Source organism: Arachis duranensis, chromosome 3 (assembly GCF_000817695.3).
Source record: "Arachis duranensis cultivar V14167 chromosome 3, aradu.V14167.gnm2.J7QH, whole genome shotgun sequence".
NCBI lineage: Eukaryota > Viridiplantae > Streptophyta > Magnoliopsida > Fabales > Fabaceae > Arachis > Arachis duranensis.
The window spans coordinates 22,205,081-22,227,188 of record NC_029774.3 but is presented as its reverse complement, the minus strand read 5'-3'; the positions used below and the strand labels follow the sequence as shown (position 1 = coordinate 22,227,188).

The 22,108-nt window shown below is 40.0% G+C and overlaps 3 protein-coding genes across 7 annotated transcripts; 2 read left to right on the top strand and 1 right to left on the bottom strand.

Moving 5' to 3' along the window:
- Positions 1-1,474: 1,474 nt before the first annotated feature.
- LOC107478103 (GRF1-interacting factor 3) lies at positions 1,475-4,450 on the top strand. 3 transcript variants are annotated; one of them, XM_016098233.3, is made up of 5 exons: positions 1,475-1,921; positions 2,283-2,452; positions 2,941-3,017; positions 3,480-3,564; positions 3,653-4,450. In XM_016098233.3, the coding sequence occupies exons 2-5, from the start codon at positions 2,375-2,377 to the stop codon at positions 4,073-4,075; spliced, it is 663 nt and encodes a 220-aa protein (XP_015953719.1). In that variant the 5' UTR covers positions 1,475-1,921; positions 2,283-2,374; the 3' UTR covers positions 4,076-4,450. The 3 variants fall into 3 exon arrangements, with proteins under 3 accessions (XP_015953719.1, XP_015953720.1, XP_015953718.1); XM_016098234.3 differs by having other exon boundaries at positions 1,476-1,921; positions 2,344-2,452; XM_016098232.3 differs by lacking the exon at positions 1,475-1,921 and having other exon boundaries at positions 1,983-2,452.
- A 4,909-nt stretch (positions 4,451-9,359) lies between these two features.
- LOC107478207 (uncharacterized) lies at positions 9,360-11,521 on the top strand. Its single transcript, XM_016098349.1, has 2 exons — positions 9,360-10,259; positions 10,352-11,521. Exons 1-2 carry the CDS (start codon positions 9,360-9,362, stop codon positions 11,519-11,521), a joined length of 2,070 nt encoding a protein of 689 aa, XP_015953835.1.
- Positions 11,522-19,282: 7,761 nt separating this feature from the next.
- LOC107478104 (uncharacterized) lies at positions 19,283-22,088 on the bottom strand. Of its 3 annotated transcripts, none has more exons than XM_016098235.3 (5): positions 21,782-22,088; positions 20,839-20,952; positions 20,670-20,742; positions 20,296-20,361; positions 19,283-19,814 (listed from the first exon to the last, which is right to left on the bottom strand). In XM_016098235.3, the coding sequence occupies exons 2-5, from the start codon at positions 20,883-20,885 to the stop codon at positions 19,668-19,670; spliced, it is 333 nt and encodes a 110-aa protein (XP_015953721.1). In that variant the 5' UTR covers positions 20,886-20,952; positions 21,782-22,088; the 3' UTR covers positions 19,283-19,667. The 3 variants fall into 3 exon arrangements, with proteins under 3 accessions (XP_015953721.1, XP_052114695.1, XP_052114696.1); XM_052258735.1 differs by lacking the exon at positions 21,782-22,088 and adding an exon at positions 21,081-21,162; XM_052258736.1 differs by lacking the exon at positions 21,782-22,088 and adding an exon at positions 21,064-21,158.
- Positions 22,089-22,108: the final 20 nt, after the last annotated feature.

Sequence of the window (22,108 nt, the reverse complement as noted above, 5' to 3'; positions counted from 1 at the left end):
GTCGTAGCTAAGCACGGTCATGTTGATGATATCTTCTACGCCTTTACTTTTATTCTGAAATATCCTCCTATTCCGCTCCATCCAAATGTGCCAAATGATCGCACAGAAGCACTTCAAACACTGTTTTCGATCCTCTTTCCTACGCGACTCATCTGTCCAACTTAGGAAATGGTCCTTTAGTAACTTTGGAAAAGACCAACGCCGGCCAAACATAGATATCTAAGCACTCCACACCTGCCAAGAAAATTCACAGCGTATTACTTAAACCCGACCCCGTCCCGCCCCTCCCAAGTGCGGGGGCGGGTAATTACCCGCCCCGAGCGGGTAGGGGCGGGGTGGGTACCCGCGGGTTCGGGTAGTGTTGCCACCCCTATTCACAGCCAAGAGATTTATTATATGTATTTAATTTTTTTATTTAAAAAACCATAAATTCAAATCGATCCAAACCGCTTGTAATCAGATAAAATCAGATCGGATTTCCAAAAAAAAATTCATCCGATCCAAACCACACCGCACATAAATTAAACGTTCAGATCGGATAACTTTTTCTTTAAAAATCGAACCAAAACCCACTGCAAACACCCCAATCTCATATGAATGAGCGTGCAAGACTAAAAAGGAAAGAGGGATATCATGTTTATTATAAAAACATGTAAAATTCTATTAATGATTCTTTTATTTATAGGAGAGATTTAACATTCAAATTAACAATAAATAAGAGATTAATTTTGTTAACTAATAATTGTTTATATTAAGACATAAAATTTCATACTAATAGTTACAGAAAAAAAATCTATCGTGTATTATAAAACGTAAAAAAAAAAAGTATTTATAGTGCTGGAACAAAAAATTATTACTATTTTTATCTCATTTTTGAATAAAAAAATCTATCACTTTTTTGTTTACACGTTTTTTTTTATCTCATTTTTTAGAAGAAAAATTTTTAATAGGTCCTACATTATTTTTTTTCATTCACTCTATTTTTCTTTTTCATGCATTCATTTTTTTTTTCTATATTCCATTCATTCAAACAATGTGTTAACCTTTGATGAAATTAAGATTGAGATTCAAGAATTTCGTTGGTGCGTTCTACAGTACAACCAAAAATGAAGCAACCGTCAAAGTCAAACTGAGACAATAAAAGAGCAAAACATGGGGTCTCATTTACAAATATCCACATCCATTAGTACTTGATGATTTGAGCTTTGTACCCAACCCACACCAAATCTTTGCTTTGGTAAAGTAGTTTTGTATCACCACAAACAAACAAGTACCTAAACATATTCCTTGTATTTATCTATCTATCCCCCATTTTATTTATTATTAATTTCTTTTTTACCTTGCCAGAAACATTATCAGGTACCCGTTTAATAAACGGAGTGGAGGACCTTTCTAGTTTCTATCTACTAAATATCCGTATAATAAGTTAATAACCATAAGTGTAAAATTGTTAAAATATCCTCATATATATATTTTGAAACCTGAACCCTAATTTCTCACTCTCTCTGTCGTTATTCCCTCACAATTCAAACTTTCTCACTTCCTCACCCACATATATTGATATATACTGTCAAGTCACCGGCCACCGCCACCCTCACAACAACACAGCCGCAAGCTTCGCCATCTTCACAACCGCGAGATCGCATCTCCTTTTCCCACTCGTCACCGCCTCCAGCAGGTCTTCCAGCAGCCTTCTCAGCCTCATCGTCGGCGCGTCATTTTCTCCGCGTCAACGTCGCCGCATCATCGTCGCCGCCTCCAGCAGTCTCCGTTTCCCATCGTCGCCGCCCCCTGCTCCGCGACTGCTCTTTCACGTCGCCGATCTTGTTGCCGCCGCCGACTGCTCCTCTCGCCGCTGCTACTCAGCACCTTCACGCCGCCGAGCTCTTGTCGCCGCCGCCGTCCACCTCCCCCATTGCAAGTAATTAAATTTTAGAAACCCTAATTATTGTTCTGTTTAAACCCTAATTATTATTCTGTTCATGAGATGAGATACTTACTGTTTATTTAGTGGAAATGACAAATTGAGTTACGGACTTTGTTTATTTCTTGTTAAAATTGATGTGAAATTGGTTGAATAGAGTTACTGGCTTTGTTCATTTCTTGTTAAATTGCAGTGAAATTGGTGTAAAATTGGTTGAATTGAGTTACTGACTTTATTTTTTTTTCGGTTTTATTCTGATTTTTTTCGGTTTTTTTCGTTGCCAACCGTGCTCCACGTTGCTTCTGCCGTTCCGATTCTCCTCTGCTCACGTGATCCGCCGCTGCTAATTTCTCCAAAGTTATCGTCTTTTCTGACAAGGGCTTTGTGTTTAGGGTTCTTAACAGTTGATTTGTTTTTAGGGTGTTTTTTGGGCGTTATTACTTTGAGAAGATGCAGCAGACACCCCCAATGATGCCGATGATGCCTTCCTTCCCACCTGCAAACATTACCACTGAGCAGATTCAGAAGGTATGCTCTCACTCTGAATAGGGTTTGCAAACTGATAAACTAAAGTTCTTAATTTTGATATCTGTAGCAGTTCTCAAATTCTGAATCGCCTATATGAAATGTTACTTTTGCCTTTCCCTAGAAAGATCAGTTACTTGTTAGAGGGTTGAAGTTAATAAATTGATTGGTCCATGATATGTTTGGTGGAAAGCTGATTATGTAGATAAGAGTTGTTACTTGTTAGACAGTTTGAAGTTAATGAATTGATATGTAAGCTAGGTTGTAAATGATACTAATGTGCTTGAAATTTTTTCAATTGTCAAAGAAATATTCAATTTACCCTTTGTCTTTGGGGTCAATTTTGACAATTCACCTTAATTTTCTTTGTATTTGCTTGTTGTGATGAGTTTACTACCCAATACCCATTATATACATGTTGAGTTTTATCCAATAGGCAGCAAGAATTCTTAATTTTTTTTCTATACCCTGTTTGTTATTACACAACACAGTATCTTGATGACAACAAGAAGCTGATTCTGGCAATTTTGGACAATCAAAATCTTGGAAAACTTGCTGAATGTGCCCAGTAAGTCTTCTCTCAATTTTTATAGTGCTTTAATAGATTTGTCATATTATATATTCTCCTCTGAGCCTTGAGTCCTTGGCAGTTTGCATATCTGTATTAGTCATGGATAAAGAATGATCTAATATGACTTTTGGTTGTGTTATTCCAAAGTTTTCTATAGAAAAATACTTTATACTTGGTGAGATTGAGAAGTTTTTCCCCTTTAAGTTTACACTTTCCTGTTTTAGTATCTAAATTCACTCATGTCAGTTGTTATCAGTTGTCATTTCAATCCTGGCAGAAGAATAGTTTAGAGAGGAATTCTATTCTACGTATAGCAATGGACATTACTCTTAATTCTTTATCCTTATCAAGCCTGTCTTAATCTGTCTGCATGGCTGGTAATTATCGCATTCTTGCTTTGTCTTAAATAACTTATGGCAAGGTTTTATATAATGGTTGTTGGATGCTTTGATGTTCTAGGTACCAAGCTCAGCTTCAAAAGAATTTAATGTATTTAGCTGCAATTGCTGATGCCCAGCCACAAACACCAGCTATGCCTGCACAGGTGAAGATTCAATCATCACTGGTTTCTCGAATTCTATCATTTGCTCTTAACCACGTCCTGATTGCCTCCTTTTATCCAATGCTTGCAGATGCCCCCACACCCTATGATGCAACCGGGAGGATACTATATGCAACACCCTCAGGCTGCAGCGATGGCTCAGCAACAAGGGTTCTTTGCTCAAAAGATGCCAATGCAATATGGTAACCCACATCAAATGCAGGATCCGCAGCAGCAGCATTTGCACCAGCAGGCCATCCAGGGCCAAATGGGACTGAGACCTGGAGGGATAAATAATGGCATGCATCCACTGCATGGCGAGGCTGGTCTTGGAGGTGGCAGCAGTGGTGGCCAACCTTCAACTGCAGGTCCAAATGATGCACGTGGTGGAAGCAAGCAAGATGCCCTGGAAGCTGGGACAGCAGGTGGAGATGGCCAGGGCAATTCGGCTGCTGCTCATAACAGTGGTGATGGTGAATCACCCTATCTGAAGGGATCAGAAGAAGCCAAGTGACATGTTTTTATGTAGCTTTCTTAAGATACATCTGATTGTTGATATTAGGTTTCTCTTATAAAGGTAGGATCTTATGACCTTTAATAGGTCAAAGCAAAGAACAAATAGCTTCTCCTTTCTAGGTAGTTCAGGAGATGTGGTCGTGTTGTTAGGGTCTTGGCATGCATCTGGGTTCTAGAATTAAATCAATGTAGTTACAAGGGGAAGTGATGAAATTGTGTTTTTAAGACCATCTCCAATGTGAAATTCCGAAGTTGGATCCCACTTTTGACCCCCTCTAGAGACCATGAAAAGTAACTGGGATTTAAATTAGGGTGGTTGTTCCCGTACCTAACGTGGATCAGTAAAAAGTTAAGAGTGCCTTTTAAGCTATTACTTGATGGGTTTTCTTGATTTCGTCCTCTCAACTCTTCCTCTTAATTTGTTTCCTTTGACCATGTTATCTTCATTGATGATAACAGACTCAATATCCTGAAGAATCGATATCAAGTTAACACTTTTGGCTTGATGTTGTTTGCGAATTGCAGGTGGTAAACATTAGAGTAAGTAAAATACAGTTCCATCAAAGCAACTCCAACTCCTGCTTCAAATTTGATGCCTAGTATCATACACTTTAACATTCTGATTAGTATGAACTATAAAGAGAACAAAATCTTCCAATTCAAGAGATTAAGGATTAATTTATTCCAGATCGAAACTCTAAGAATTTACCGTTGGTTAAAAAATAATTTCATGTATAAAGTAGAATTTTAATTTTCGATACCTATTTAAATAAACTTGTGAACTAATAAGTCACTACATCAATCCAAGTTTATAACCTTTTTTTTAAGGTTGCTTGCATGTATTTACGTAAAGTAGCTTGGATTAAAAAGAATGAATATTTTAGGACAGAATCCAAAATTGAATCCCAAGGGCAGAATTGAACATATAAAGCTCCCGACATAGTCGGTGTTCCTCTTTTCTAAGTGTGCTACGTAGTTGTCGGTATTCTACCTAGGCTTAACACGCCAGACGATAAACATAGAGAAATTAAGAGATAAGAAAAATCGTCATTTAGGCTTCGTACAGATATTGCTCTGGGACAGAAATATGAAAACAAAAGGATGGAGGCAGAGAAAGAGACTTTAGACATATATAAATTTCTCTCTGTATATTATTTGATAAAAAATAATTATATAAATACAAAAAAAAGAATTATTTTGCTTTCATCTTCTTCTTACTCTCACAGAAAATCACCATCTACCTTCATCTTATACCATTTTTACCAATAAAAGTTTCTGTCTCCCTATCTATTACTGTGTCCCTCATTTTGGACTGGTTGATTCCTGTCATTCTTTACAAACATTTTTCTATCTCTGTTTTCAGCTCGAAATAGAAACCAGATTGAAAATATTTGAATCAAATGGAGTAAATCATCTTTTCGTACATTTAATAAGTCAAACAGGTGTTCTCAAGGGTATCTGTCACGTGTTCAGTAATCAGTACACATCTTAAATTCATGACGTGAGAAGCATTCTTATTAGTAGTACTGGTATAATTTAACTTATAATATATACGTATATCAATATAAAATTTTTTTCAAGGGATTCGTTCCCTTATAGAATAATAATTAGGTAATTAATTGAGAATAAGAACTACTGAAATGAGCAGAACAAAACAAGCTTCACCGCATCAAGATGTGTAGCCAGCAAGATGATTATTACAATTACACGTAGACACAAAATTAATGATGATTGCCGACAAAATAGAGAACAAAACAAAATACAAAACAGCAGAGCAGTATGAGTATCCTAGGTAGATCGGGTGAAAATATTGTGCGTAAATGGAATAAAATGCAATAATATACTTATACAATCACATGTTAAGTTGTTAAGTTAAATGAAAGAATGGTTTGTAAATGTATTAATAAAATGTTTGGCTATTTTGCAAATATAAATGAAAGAGTTTGTCATTAAAATATAATAGATATATAATTATGTGAGCTTCGTAAGTCATAACCAGCGGTGATAAAGGAATAAGTTTAAGCACTCCAATTAAAATTTTTCATAACCTACAAAAGAACCCCTACATTTTAGGCATTAAATTAGAACTTAGAACTTAGAAGAGCATGAGCAACTTCAATTTAACAACACGGTAGAATTTAAAATCCTTTTTTATTGTTAATGTCAAGGAGTAGTGGTGCTCAATTCCATGGGGGAAAAACCCTCTACATACAAGTGAAAGTTACTGTCTTTTATTTCATTATTGCACTCGTTTATGATTCATCACCACCCCAATCCCAAAGATCGACACATAATTTCACGCGGTTGCGTTCTTCATTAGCTGATTGGTTAGTTTAGAGGCTCAATAAATTAATGGCTATGGTGTTCAAATCCAAATTAAATGGTTTATTTAATTCAATCCAATCTGAAAACGGACTAAAATCACGTTAATTTAGATTTAATTGGATTTTTTTTGTAAATCATACAGATTGAATCGAATTTTAAATTTACTTTTTAAAACTAATCCAATCTAAATTATATAATATATTTGTTTCACTTTTTTTTTTGATAAATTTCAATAAAAAATGTCAAAACGAGTTTGTATCTAAATTTTAAATATCAAAAAACAAATTAACCTAAAAATTACTTAATTAATGTTAAAATAATTTTATGTCAAGATTTGAAAGTGATAAACTTGTGATAACTGACTAAGAAATAAATAATCAAATAGAAAAAATAAAAGTGCGAAATACTGATTTAAGCAATAACAACAAAACAAAATTCAAAGAAAATGCACAACAATAAATTAAATAGGCAAAAAAAAAAAACGAATTAAAGATTGACTTCTAATATTCACATGCACTTATACTTTATATTTTTTATTCTATTGCGAAAATAAAAAATTTTATAAGTTTATATAATAATTTAGTGTTCTAGATTGAAGTTTTGAACTTTTTCTGAATTTTGACTATTTATAGACCATAAAATTGACTAATAATAAAGTATATTATCTACGATTCTATTTCTTTTTTCTTTAGTCATGACTTTGTCTTGATCATGAAGAATCTTGATTCCCAAATTTTTACATCCTTATTTTCTTTGTCTTTAATTTTTACGTTTGTTCACCTTGGTCTTCAAATTTCGCACCTACGTCTTCCACTCAATTTAAAAGTCGAATAGCAAATCTTGTTGATCAAAGAAAGACAACAACTATCTTTTCGACTGACGCTTTTTATACTATCTTTCTTCGACTTTGACTTACCTATTTCTATTTTTGTAGTCAAAATATTGCTTTTATGGTCAAACTCATTAGTAATAAAAAAAATTCATTAGTAATAAAAAAAATTCATTTTCAAACCAACAGTGATATAATATTATTATTTTTATTATTATATTTACAATTTTACTTATAATATATTTATTTTATTATATATTTTTATATTATTCATATATTATTATTATTTAATAAATATTTTATGTTTAAAATGAGATTTATTTATTTATTTTAGCTAATAATTTTATTTCTATTGTTATGTTATTGTTGATTTTTTAAAATATTATTAAGAGTTATTATGTCATTGTTAGTTATTTAAAATTTTATGTTGATATTTATTATATATATTTAATTTTTTTAATTTATAATACTGTAAATTCAATCCAATTTAAATTTTTTGAGAATTACATTGGATCAAATTTTTTACAAAAATTATTCAACCCAAATCGCATTATAAATAAAATTAGTATTCAAATTGAATAAATTTTTAATTTAAAATCAATCCAAATTAAACCCACACACTCCACATATTTACCAATTTTTCTTCTTAGTTACAGCTAATAGGATTCAAACCCGAGACCTTTGAGATGAAGAGAGGGCGAAATGCCGTGTGAGTTATGACTCATCGGCAATTTTAGGTTCTTTCAAAGTATATTTGATTGAGATAATAATTTTACATTAAATTTATCTATAATTTTTATTTTGGTACTTCTAATTGAGTAAACATAATCTATAACTATAAATCAAAAACAAAAACCAAAAACTGATTTAATTATTTTCTAATTTAATTATTTTCTAAATATTCTCTTATGTATTAGTAAATAAATTTAGACATATGTATTACTTTTATTTTGAAACATTAGGTGGGTTGGGTTACAGAGGAAAAAATGACTTGTAAAGTAATTCTTTGAGGATTTATATATTAACATACACAAAATCTCCAATTGTATCTATTTTTTAATTCTATTTTGTATTTTTTATAGCACTTACTTGATTATTTATAAGTCTTTAAAAGAAAAAATATAGACACTTAACATTTAAATAATTAATATTAATTCATTTTTATTATAAAATTATTTTGTTAACTTTTTTTGTGGAGATTTTAGAATTTAAAATTAAAAAAAATTGTTGAGATTACCTAAAGACTTTTTAGTTGAACTTAGAAATAGTTCATACTATAATTCCACACTCTTACTTTTTTTCAACCTTTAGAAAAAAATGAGTATTTATAAACATCTTACTTTTATATATAGAAATAACTAACAGTCTAACACATACATATTTGATTAATGCTAACAACTCCTGTGTTACATTTTTGGTGTATCCTATTCCTATGAACAAACCTCATTAATAATTTTAGAACAAACCATACATTACCCTTTACCCTATAGCTACTACCAATCTATATCCCACAGAGTCTTGCAAAAAAAATTTACATATAGGGATGTTTATTTCTATCTACTATAAATTTATTTGGTACATGCCAGTTACAGATTCTTAGGGATTTAATCTTACTAGATATTGTAAACCCTGTGATATCTAGTTTTGTTCGGTAGACATCAAAGTAGTGGTTAATTGGGAAAAAAATTTAATATGTTTCTAAATTAAGATTTGTCACGGATCCGGTCCACGGATCCCGGACCCGAGACCAGATCCGAACCCGACTTCTCGGACCAACCCGTCTCCCCCCTCCGAAAGGCCTAAAACCGGCCCTATGGAGCTCTTAACCAACTTTCAAATTCAAACACCTCCCTTATCTTAACCAAACAAGATAAGATAAGACGATCCCATCTCATATAAATAAGGGGACCCAAGTCCCTCCAGGTATTCATTCATCCCTCACACTTTCTACCTCTCAGATCCATTCTGACTTGAGCGTCGGAGTGTCTTTGCAAGTACCTCCCCTCCGCTCCGCCTGGGCAGTCCGACATCCGCCTCGACCCGCAGGTTCCCGATCCTCCTCCTAAACCGTACCAGAGTCATTCTGTACATTGGCGCCGTCTGTGGGGACTTGCGACAGTCGAACCGGATGGAGGGCATCCTGGAGGAAAACCCTTCAAGCCAGGATGACTCCCAACCACGTCGTCTGGCCTCAGAACACCAGGAGGTCACGGACCAAGCAAGAATAGCAAGTACCATCCACCGCACGAACGAACACGTAGTCACAGACCCGCAACATCCCGAGAAAGCCAGGGACAAAGCGGCACAGATCATCCAGGATCTCTGCCTCCGGGTCCAAGAACTTGAAGGCAAACTGACCGACAGAGGAAAACGCGCCAACGAACACGGAAGCCAGGCAACTTCCAGGCCACGATCCCACCGCGGAAGGTCGCCAACCCGACAACACGATAGGAGAGATGGTCGCAGCACCTCACGTAACCATCGACACGAGAAATCGCCAGAACGGCGATACAACAAGAAACACCACCGCAGCGCGTCCCACGATCTAAGTCGTCAACACGATTCGGACGAAGACCCGAGACGCCGAAACACCAAACGCACGAGAAACGACCACACCATAATGGGAGCCACGCCCTTCACAGAAAGAATCTTAAGAGCGAAACTCCCCAAAGGTTTCGACAAACCCACCGACATGAAGTATGATGGAACTAAGGACCCCCAAGAACATCTAACGGCCTTCGAGGCCAGAATGAACTTAGAAGGAGCGGCCGACGCAGTCCGATGCAGAGCCTTCCCGGTAACCCTTGCCGGACCGGCGATCAAATGGTTCAACGCCCTCCCGAACGGATCCATAGCCAGCTTCCACGACATAGCACGAAAATTCATGGCCCAATTCACAACCAGAATCACCAAAGCCAAACACCCCATTAGCTTGTTAGGGGTCACACAGAAGCAAAAAGAATCCACAAGGAAATACCTCGACCGCTTCAACGATGAATGCCTAACGGTCGACGGACTCACGGACTCCGTTGCAAGCCTTTGCCTAACTAACGGGCTCATGAATGAAGATTTTCGCAAGCACCTCACTACTAAACCAGTATGGACCATGCACGAATCCAGAACGTCGCCAAGGACTACATCAACGACGAGGAAGTCAGCCAGGTCGTCGCTGCCAACAAACGGCAGCACGCCGCCACCCAACACGGTAATTCGGCTCCCCGTCATAACCCACCACCCAAAGAGAATCAACGGGACCACCCCAGGCCGGCCAATCGGCCACCGAGAATAGAAAAATTCTCTAATTACACGCCCCTAACAGCACCAATTACGGAGATATACCACCAAATAGCAGATCGAGGCGTCATCCCCAGAGCCCGACCACTCAAAGAAAGGACAGGAGGCAACAAAACCCTCTACTGTGACTACCACCGAGGCTACGGCCGCAAAACACAAGATTGTTTCGACCTTAAAGACGCTCTTGAACAGGCCATACGAGACGGCAAACTCCCGGAATTTGCCAAAATCATCAGAGAACCGAGGCGCGCAGACAGAGACAAGTCGCCGGAAAGAGAAGGGCGTAACCCGAGAACTCAAAAGCTACCCCTCAGGGAGAGCCCGGAGGAAGACCCGACCATCATAGTGAACGTCATCACAGGCAAGGACGTATCGAGCAAGTCAAAACTCACAATGAAAAAAGATCTCAAGGTAATGGCCGTCAGAAACCAAGCCCCAATCGCCGCGGCCGACAATACGATAACATTCTTACCAGAAGACTGCCAACACGGCACCTCGGCCGAAGATGCCCCCTTCGTCATCTCAGCCAGAATCGGAACAGGACTCGTACGAAGAATACTGGTAGACACCGGCGCAGACTCCAACATCCTTTTTCGAGGAGCCTTCGACAAGCTCGGGCTCCGCAACGACAACCTTCAAACACACCGCCACGGCGTCACGGGGCTCGGAGACAACTTTCTCAAACCAGATGGCTCGATTACCCTCCCCATCACCATAGGAACAAGCAATCAGAGAAAGACAATCCTATCTGAATTCGTAGTCCTAAAAGACTCCACAGCCTATAACGTGATTCTCGGAAGAAAAACAATCAACGACTTCTCTGTAGTCATCTTTACCAAATACCTCCTCATGAAGTTCAGAACTGACGACGGCTCCGTCGGAACCATTCACAGAGACCGAGAGGTCGCAGCCGAATGCGACAACACCAGCCTAGCCCTAAGGAAAAAATCCCGGGATGCGGCCGGAATATTCCTTGCCGACCTAGACGTGGCATAAAGGAGACGAAAAATGTCACCAGACCGAGCCGCCGAAGTCAAAAATCAAGTCAAAGCCCTACTCGAAGCCAACTTCGTCCGGGAACTCCCCTACACAACCTGGCTAGCCAACGTCGTACTAGTAAGGAAATCTAACAGAAAATGGCGAATGTGCGTCGACTACACAGACCTCAACAAAGCTTGCCCGAAGGACGCCTTCCCCCTACCAAACATCGACGGGTTAGTAGACGCAGAATCCGGCCACCGATACCTCAGCTTCATGGACGCATATTCCGGCTACAACCAGATCCCGATGCACCGACCAGACGAAGAAAAAACAGCATTCATCACCCCGGACGGAACCTACTGCTACACAGTAATGCCCTTCGGTTTAAAAAATGCTGGAGCCACCTATCAAAGACTTGTTAACAAGATATTTTGAGACCTATCCGGAAACAAATTAGAAGTCTACATAGACGATATGCTCGCCAAGACCGAATCCGGTGAGCAACTAACCGACGACCTCAAGGTAAAAATGAACACCCTACGAAAGCACCAAATGCGGCTCAACCCGGCAAAGTGCGCCTTCGGAATGGAAGCAGGAAAGTTCCTCGGCTTCATGATTACGCAACGCGAAGTTGAAGCAAACCCGGAGAAATGTCGTGCCGTCCTCGAGATGACAAGCCCCAAAAACCTCAAAGACATCCAGAAGCTTACCGGCCGACTGACCGCGTTATCTCGGTTTCTCGGGGCATCGGCTCAAAAGGCCATCCCTTTCTTCAAATTAATGAAGAAAGGAACCCCTTTTAAATGGGAGATGGAGTGCGAAGAAGCATTCCAACACTTCAAGAGGGTTCTAGCGGAACCACCAATCCTCGCCAAACCCCAAACAGGGGAAACGCTTTACCTGTACCTCTCCATAACGGAAGAGACACTCGCTGCAGCTCTCATCCGAGAAAACGAGAAAAAAGAGCAAAAACCCGTATACTTCATAAGCAAGGTCCTACAGGATGCAGAAACTTGCTATTCACGCCTAGAAAAGCTAGCTTTCGCACTCCTCTCAGCCTCCCGGCGCCTGCGGCAATACTTCCAAGCTCACCCCATAACGGTCCGAACCGACCAGGCGGTCAAACAGGTATTACAAAAGCCCGACCTAGCAGGAAGAATGCTAGCATGGTCCATCGAGTTATCCCAATTCCAGATCAAGTTCGAACCCCGGAACGCTATCAAAGCACAAGTCTTGACCAATTTCATCGCCGAAATGACTCCGGGAAAGCTCACCCCCGAACCATGGAAACTGCACGTCGACGGCTCGTCAAACTCCACTCACGGAGGTGCCGGAATCATACTCAAAAATCAAAACGGGATCACAATTGAACAATCAGTACGATACGAATTTCCAGTATCAAATAACCAAGCAGAATACGAGGCCCTCTTAGCAGGCCTGACCCTAGCCCGGGAAGTCGGTGCAAAGACCCTAGAGGTAAATACCGATTCCCAGGTAGTCAGTTCCCAAATCAACGGAAGCTACCAGGCACGAGATCCCCTGCTCCAACAATACCTCAACAAGGTAAACGAATTGAAAGAAGGATTCGAAAGCATTACCATACAACACGTCCCCAGGGAACGAAACGCCAGGGCGGACCTACTTTCCAAACTAGCCAGTACAAAATCAGGACACGGTAACAAATCGCTAATTCAGGAGGTCGTTAGGTCGCCTTCTGTGTCAACGATAATCAACGCACATCTAGCATCCTCAAACCGGGAGTCCTGGACGTACCCTATCCTACAAAACCTCCTCGACGGAACCTTACCGCCAGACCCAAAAGAGGGAAGGCGAATAAAAAGGGAAGCCGCCAACTACACCATCATAGCAGGACAACTATACAAACGCGGATTCTCGCAACCCCGACTCAAATGTATCGAACCCGTGGACACGGAGTACATACTCCGCGAGATCCACGAAGGCTGCTGCGGTCACCACATCGGAGGAAAAACGCTAGCCCAAAAGATCATTAGGGCTGGCTACTTCTGGCTAACAATCATTCGAGATTCCATACAATTGGCAAAAATCTGTGACAAATGCCAAAGACACGCCAATATCCACCAAGCCGCCCCACACCAACTCAGCACCATATCGGCAGAACGGCCGTTCGGCAGTTGGGGAATCGATCTCGTCGGACCCTTCCCCGCAGCGCCCGGCCAACTCAGATATCTCATTGTCGCCATAGACTATTACACCAAATGGATCGAGGCCGAACCTCTGGCCTCCATAACGGTGACCCAGTGTCGGAAATTCGTTTGGCGACAGATCATCACCCGATTCGGAATCCCCGAGGTCATCATCTCAGACAACGGAACCCAGTTTACCGACAAAAAATTCAGAGAATTCCTAGAAGGATTACACATATCCCATCGCTTCAGCTCGGTAGAACACCCCCAAACAAACGGACAAGTGGAATCCGCAAACAAAATAATCGTTAAAGGACTCAAGAAACGGCTCGACGAAGCCAAAGGACTGTGGGCAGACGAATTAGGGTCGGTTCTGTGGTCGTACCGAACAACACCCCAAACGAGCACGGGGGAAACGCCTTTCCGATTAACATACGGTGTAGAAGCAGTCATCCCAGTGGAAATCGGGGACCCCAGCCCCAGGAAAACAATCGGAAGTAACGACGAAGAAGCAGAACGAGACCTCGTGGACGAAGAAAGAAGCATAGCTCACATCAAAGAGTTAGCACTCAAACAAAGAATCAGCCTAAGATACAATCACGGCGTTATCCGACGAGAATTCGCGGCCGACGACCTCGTCCTGCGACGAAACGATATCGGTCTTCCGACTCTGGGGGAAGGAAAACTCGCCCCCAACTGGGAAGGACTATACAGAATCAAGGCCGTAATCGGAAAAGGAGCGTATAAACTCGAACGACTCAACGGCAACGAAGTCTCAAGGACTTGGAACGCAGCCAACTTGCGACGATACTATTTTCTATTTTTATACTTTATTTATATTTTTTCTCCTCCCAGATTTCCAAGGTTTTAAAGGGATTTCTCATCTAAGTTTTAATCTCGGGTATTCTTTCCCGCCGTTAACGGAGGGTTTTAACGAGGCCCAACCATTCAAATAAAAATTCCATTAAAAAGTTATTTCCACTTTTCTACATGTCCCAAATACGGAACAAAAGACACGGCCACGACTGGAGGACTGATCACCCCCAGGCCCAACACACGGATATCCATAAAAACCGACCAAACGACGACCGACGAAAACGAGAAAACAAACGGAATAGCTCAAAACATACAGAAAGGCCCGAACGGCCGAAAACACCACAATACGGATCATACGAAAAGACCCAGACGGCCGAAAATACCATTAAAACGGCTCCAAAAGTCACGACCCTTGGCCATCCAAAATATTCAGAAACAAACAAAGTTCAAAATACTAATTACAGAGATTAAAAAGCTACTCGAGGTCGACAATCTGACCATCACGAACGACCTTAAACGCTCCCATCACGGACACGTCCACGCCAGGAGCCAACACCAGAACCTGTGCCTTCATTGTCTCCTCGGTAGCCGCAATCGCATCTTTAGCTTCAGCCAACAGCCCCGTCTTCTCCTTCTTCAAGGCAGCAACCTCGGCCTTCAGAGCCTCCGACTCAGCGAGAAGCACGGCAGCTTGAGAACCCGCATCTGAAGCACGCTGCCGCTCCTCTGCCAATTGGGAAAGAAGTGAAGTCTCAACACCGGCAAGTCGGAGAATCTCCGCCCCGGCCCCCTCAGAAGACTTCACCGCCCTCTCCTTTGCAACATTGGCAGCCTCAAGCTCCTCCTTTAGCTTAGCCACCTCGGCCTGGGACTGATGGAGCTTCTTTTCTAGCAAACCAACTTGAGCCATCACGGGCTCGGCTTTCCGAACAACTACGGCAGATCGAAGAAGGGCACGATACACCGACTTAGCCTGGAACGAGACATCACAGCCATCAAAAAACGACTCCGTCCCAGGCATCAAGTGCTGATCAATAAACCCTGAGGCATCAAAACGCCGGTCCATCACACTGGGCACCAAGCCCTCCTCCTCAAAAGTCTCGCTGCTCGGCTCCTCGGGTCTCCTCCTCTTCCGAAAAGCCTCAGCAGCCGTCACTACGATGACTTCAGGCGAGCTCGCAGGACCGGGAGGAGCCTGAGCATCGATAGGCGCTCCCGAGGAAACCACCCCCTGAGAAGCAGCCTGAGATTCCACGGCCGGATTCGAAACGGGAGTAGACGGAGACGACGACTCCTCCTCCCGGACCAGCGCTGCCTTCAGCCTCGCCAAAGAAGTCAGCCCACCAGCCATCTCAACTGAAAAGAAGCCAGGAAAAAAGTCAAAAAAAAAGGACACACCAATATACGTCCGACAAGCCTCAGGATCCCCCATAACGTCTCGAGGTTTCAACGGACGCTCGCCAAACAAATGCCACAAAACGCTGGCAATGTCCTTATCCTCCCGAGATAAATCATCATAAGTAATCTTAGTCAGAACCGACGGGCCAGCACCAAAGTTCCAATACGTCGGAAACCGGCGCTCGCCCTCCAGTGTCAGCCAAAACGGACGATGCCCCTGAACGGGACACACCTTAAAATACTCCCACTTAAAACCATGAAAAGAATCCTCAAACAACCCAAAAATCCGGCGATGAGGTTGAGCACGGAAAGACATATATCCTTTCTTATGCTTCCCCTCCTTAGTCGGAAGAGTGCATAAGAAAAGAAAAAGAAAAACAGGAACAGAAGCCGGAAGATCGAGATACCGGCACACCAATTCAAAACATCGCACGACAGCCCAACTGTTCAGGTGAAGCTGAGACGGCGCTACGGAACACCGACTAAGCAGGCCCTGAACAAACGGCGAAAACGGAAACCGCACGCCGAGCCGAGTAAACATAGACTCCTAAACCCACATCCAGTCCGGCACGGTGGGCGAATGAAGATTCAGATAACAGACGCGCTCGTCGGCATCAGGGAGCACGAGCTCATACCGCCCCTCCTCATCGCCACCACCACAGATCGCCCCCTGATCACGGAGCCGCTGAAGATCATCCTCCGTCACCCGCGACGGAACACCCCACACATCGCTGGTCACCCAACCGTAGCGATTGGGAACACCCCTGGAGGGGGCTACTGGGGCTCCCACACCCTCATTTCTCCGACGCTGCATACCTAAAACAGGGAGGAGCACCACCATCAGCCTACTGACTTTACGTAGAAGCAAGGCGAAAACCTAACACCACTACCAACCTGACGCGGTGACCCACCACCACTATTAAAGAAAACACGGCGGTGCTCAACCCCCCCAAACTCAAAGTACTACCCCCCAAAGACACCAAACACAGTAACAAACAGTAAAAGAGTAAAACAGGCAGAACAACGCATGGCAAAGACAGAACAAGCATTTACAAAGTAAAAAAGGAAAAAAGCAAAGCATGCCAACTTGGTAATTCAGAAGGAAGCTTGAGGAAAGCTAGAAAAACAGAAGAAACAGAGCAGCACCAAAAAAGCAAAAATCACGGAGAGAAGAGGAGTCTCCTTTCAGATGAAGAGTTTTTCTTTTGAGAAGAGAAAAAACGGACGAGGGAACTGAAACAAAAGCAAAAAAGGTTTCAAAAGGAAGCAAAAAGACACGATCAACCCTAGGCACAATAAAGACTCGTAGGGGCAAAAAAGGGAAAAAACCCCTCGCAATAAATGCCCCCTTGGAAAAGCAAATCACGCCTCGAAGGACGCAACGGGCGCAACAGGCACGGAAGGGTCACGTCTAGACCAAAAACGGTCAGACGAATCTTTCACAAGACGAAACCGGAACACCGACCTCATCACAAAAAACCAAACGAACACTCGAGAAAGACTGAAGACGCATTTTCGCAATAAAAACACCTCACCTCCCAGCGACAAACCGACCTTGCTCGCTCTCCCGCTGCGGGGGCAACTGTTACGGATCCGGTCCACGGATCCCGGACCCGAGACCAGACCCGAACCCGGCTCCTCGGACCAACCCGTCTCCCCCCTCCGAAAGGCCCAAAACCGGCCCTATGGAGCTCTTAACCAACTTTCAAATTCAAACACCTCCCTTATCTTAACCAAACAAGATAAGATAAGACGATCCCCATCTCCTATAAATAAGGGGACCCAAGTCCCTCCAAGTATTCATTCATCCCTCACACTTTCTACCTCTCAGATCCATTCTGACTTGAGCGTCGAAGTGTCTTTGCAGGTACCTCCCCTCCGCTCCGCCTGGGCAGTCCGACATCCGCCTCGACCTGCAGGTTCCCGATCCTCCTCCTAAACCGTACCAGAGTCATTCTGTACAAGATTCATAAAGAATATGTATGGTATACAAATGTTTTAGACTTTTAGTGTATGTTAAGTCCCTTTAGTGGAGGTGGGTATAGTTTGTCTTTGCATATTTAACTTTTTAAAATTTAAATTTATCTCTCAATCTTTATATTTATCTTAAATTAAATATAATATTTAGGCATAATTTAATCCAACACAATATAAAAATTTAATTTAATCTTTATATTTCAGTCTCAGTCATCTTTTTCAAATGCAACATTACGAAATACTATTTTGTTATTTTTTTTCGTGCAATAATGTATATTAATGATAAAAAAATGATTTGACTATAGGAAAGGATTAAGTGTGACTGAAGTTGAAAAAAGTTATTAATAATAAGGACATTAGAGAAAAGAGAGAACAATCTTATGAAACACATACCCTTGCTTTTTCACAAGTCAGAGCCTATTAATGCCCACTTTGAAGTTTATACTTAAGGAAATAATTCCCAATTCCAGGATCCTAAGCTACCAAACAAGAGCAGGAGAACAAGCAAAAGTGATAGCAGAATCCAATTCCATTCCCATTTTAATTTGTACAAGCCAGGGGATAAAACAATACCGAAAATGCTGTAAAAATAGTAGGATATTGGAAAAGGAAGGAACCACAATAAAATGTATAAGTATATTAATTGAAGTGCTGTAATCTTTTTTATTCTTCTTCTTTTCTAATAAATAAATAAATAAATAAGTCCATTTATGTATAGGATAGTGCCAGATGCATGCAGCCACTCAACACGTTTGAAACAATTTTGATTCCAAATTTTCATTGAATTGACAAGCTTGCACTATGAAAACGAAAAGCTCTTTAATTTCTGCACGAGGTCGGTTCATATTACTACTATTGTTATAAACTGCTATTCCCACTTTAAGCAATATGAAGTCATTGTAAAAATTTTAGCTGTACTTGATTTTTTAAAATAATCTCCGACTCTTGTATTATAAGTGACACCTCTTTTAAAAGTATTATTTTTAGAAAATTTAAGAGTGAAAGATATTTTTCATTTGGTGAGTTAGTTTTTGGGAATAAATTAAAAATTAATTTAATTGTTAATATGACATTAAAATCTATATGATTTAATCTAGTTGAACCAATCACATACGTAAAAAATGTGTTTATAAACTTTATAGTAGTTGGCCGAATATTGTTAGCGATAAATTTCATAACGCAAGTCTTTTGATTTGATCAACATAACACTGACTGGTATTGACAGAATTTTATTTGCCTGTGCCACAAGAAACTTGTGCTTAATCTCCTTTACATCCTATGATATAAAATGATGTAATATCTTTTATAATTTTATTAATATCTTTTATCTACTTAACAAACTCGAAACCGAGTACAATTTTAACATCATCAAACTAAGAATAGTATCATAACTTCATCGATCCAGCTAAAAAGGCAAAGATCATGTTGTAATGCACATTGCAGTGAAAATTTTTTCATAACTTTTGTACTGCCAAGAAAATGCATTCATTTACAAAGAGTAAGTTATGATAGAAAAAAAATAAAACAAAGCAAAGGATATATAGAGTAAAGAAAGATCTATTTCATTCCCCCTAATATGTTCCAAATTTTCAAGTGAATGAATCTAAACTATGTCCTCACTGTTTGTCATGGGCTTCTATAAGATCTCCCGTACAAAATAATAGTACAGAAGATAGAAGAATTGAACTAAGATGGATTGGAATTAGAAGTAGAAAAGAAGGAAGTCACTAGTGCAGGAGATTTTAGTATGAAATTCTTCTCTCCACAATTCTACCAATTCCTCTCACCCATTCTGTTATTTTCTCTTATCTCCTCCTATAAGTGTATCGAAAAGGAGTAATTTCCCTTTGTTGCCCTCGAGTTTCTATACTGCTGGGGTGTGTAACAGCTTCGTTATAGTTATTTTCAGTTAAAGCTCCAACATTATCAACAGCATTGGAATTGCCATCACTCTGCACACAAGTATACATAAATAAATAAATAAACATATTTGAAGCTAAATATATAATACATATGGAATGCACCTCCAACGAAATAGGAGGGAAATTCTAGATTACAACTACTATAATCTGTATGTTAATTCATGCTCATTCATTTTATGGGCCACAAATCAAACAGAAAATGTATCTTTTAGTGAGATTATCCACGTTGAAGAATGTCCAATTACTAATTAAATCTTTCGGACGAACTCAGTAATCGAAAAAAAAAAACTATGCAGGATTAATTTCCTGATATTAAAAGATTTGAATAGATATAACACCAATCATCCTACCAGAATTAGAGCATATTACAAGTGTTTTATGTACTTATAGATAATCTATCAAAATGGTTTTTATGGCAGCGGTGAGAATCAAAGTTAGGTCCTTATGGGATTCAAATGATCAAATCCTAAACCTACACTGTAAACGAGATGAGATGAGTTGATCAAGATACCTTTTTAGTTAGACCATGAGCTGACATAACTTCATAGAGCTTGTGCATAAGCATTTCTTCTTCGACCTATTAATTAGAACTTGAATTAATGTTGATGAATTAATACAAACATGTCACACAGAAAAATAAATAATTATTCGGAAATTCATTGATACATGCCACCAGAAATTAGTATTACAATCCCAATAGAAACCAAAAAGTACTTTCTCTCTTACAAACATCACATTTGTTGTTTGTTACTGAAAAATGCATCAAACTAGGACTATCTAAATGAAGAATGTAATTTCTATTTCAAAGAGAATAGCTAAAATAGTAAAAAAACACAAATTACATTTAGTGACAGGAAAAATCAGGATTAGTGCTAAGCAAAGAACCTGAAGTTTTTGCGATTCATGGAGCATTGATCTATAGGCTTCCATAAGGATCTCATTTTGCTTATCCATATGCCTGTTCAACATAAAAATCAGAATCAAACTAGGTTCCCAAAAAAATAAAATAAATTGAAGAAAAAAAGAAGCACGACACAGGTTGAAGAGAAAGTACTTCAATAACTCTGCAGAGTAAGTTGGATCAAATCTTCCAGGTTCCATGGCAAAAGAAAAGAAATTGGGGTTTCGAACTGAGCGAGAATAATAACGGAACACGCTCACGGGATTCCTGGGAAAAAGAAGCAACCAAATTAAAACAAAGATAGGTATGAATCCGCTAAAGCAAAATGTGGAATGGCAAAATTCCAATTTCAATTCGAGCAATCATAGTTGTCAGAACCGAATCGGTAATCGAACCGGTTAAACTACTGAATTACTGAATTATTGGTTCAACTGGTGAGTCACTGGTTGAACCGGTTAACCTGGTCCCATGTAAATAAAATATAAAATAGTCAACGTATATACAACAGCAATAACATAGAACAACAATGAACAATATATTACACTATAGAATAAAAAATTGAATAATCTGCCAGGAATCAACAAGTTATAATCAACCAAATATAATCAATAACAAGTTTAAAATTCAACTCAACTATAATACAAATTCAACTCTAAATCCCACTATATTCCCATCACACAAATTTACTGGATCTTCCTTCCATTTGCAATGAATTCAACTACTCATCTTCGTCTTCATCTGTTTCTAATTTTCAAACACTGAATCCTAGCCTCTCCAAAACACTGTATACAATGGCTACCGCAGCATTCAACTCCACCACAGATTTGATCATTTCAATATCAGACATCAAAATAAAGACAGATTTGGGGATATTTTTTTAAAAGAGGCAAATTTATAATCACAAGCAAAAAATTTCAGCATTACAACGTTAATCAACAAATTATAATCAACCAAATATAATCAACAACAATCAAGATTCAACAAATTCAGTTAATCAACATCATTAATCAGTTCTTCGGTGGTTCACTTAATCAAATTATAACTCAATATGACAATAAGTTAATAACTGAATAAATAAAAAAAATAAAAAACATACCTGAGAAGTGGGAGACCAAGCACGGCTAGAAGGAAGAAACGACGGTGAGCTACGCCGGACGAGGACGCGACGGCGACGAGAGACGCAGTCAGGCAGAGGAGACGACGAGCCAGCGAAGGAGACGCAGAGGGGCCGACGCGAAAGTCACAACTCACGAGACGAAGCAGAGTAGCCTGGCGGTGGCGGTGGCCGGTGCTTTTTTGGGAGTGTGAGAGTCAGAGCATCAGAGGTCCTTCTCCTTCTTGATGAGATTCAGAGGGGGATGGGGCCTCGAAGAGGAAGAGGGTAGCTTTTGGGGTTTTTTTTATCTTTTTCAAAGTTGCAAAA

Bases quoted from the DNA above. Each gene is read 5' to 3' on its own strand.
- LOC107478103 (XM_016098233.3), top strand. From the start codon at position 2,375: ATGCAGCAGACACCCCCAATGATGCCGATGATGCCTTCCTTCCCACCT. The intron at 3,018-3,479 runs GTAAGTCTTCTC...TTGATGTTCTAG, and splicing joins AAACTTGCTGAATGTGCCCA to GTACCAAGCTCAGCTTCAAA. The intron at 3,565-3,652 runs GTGAAGATTCAA...CAATGCTTGCAG, and splicing joins CACCAGCTATGCCTGCACAG to ATGCCCCCACACCCTATGAT.
- LOC107478207 (XM_016098349.1), top strand. From the start codon at position 9,360: ATGGAGGGCATCCTGGAGGAAAACCCTTCAAGCCAGGATGACTCCCAA. The intron at 10,260-10,351 runs GTTGCAAGCCTT...GCACGAATCCAG, and splicing joins TCGACGGACTCACGGACTCC to AACGTCGCCAAGGACTACAT.
- LOC107478104 (XM_016098235.3), bottom strand. From the start codon at position 20,885: ATGGAACCTGGAAGATTTGATCCAACTTACTCTGCAGAGTTATTGAA. The intron at 20,362-20,669 runs GTTCTTTGCTTA...TCTAATTAATAG, and splicing joins ATGAATCGCAAAAACTTCAG to GTCGAAGAAGAAATGCTTAT. The intron at 19,815-20,295 runs GTATCTTGATCA...ACTTGTGTGCAG, and splicing joins CTCATGGTCTAACTAAAAAG to AGTGATGGCAATTCCAATGC.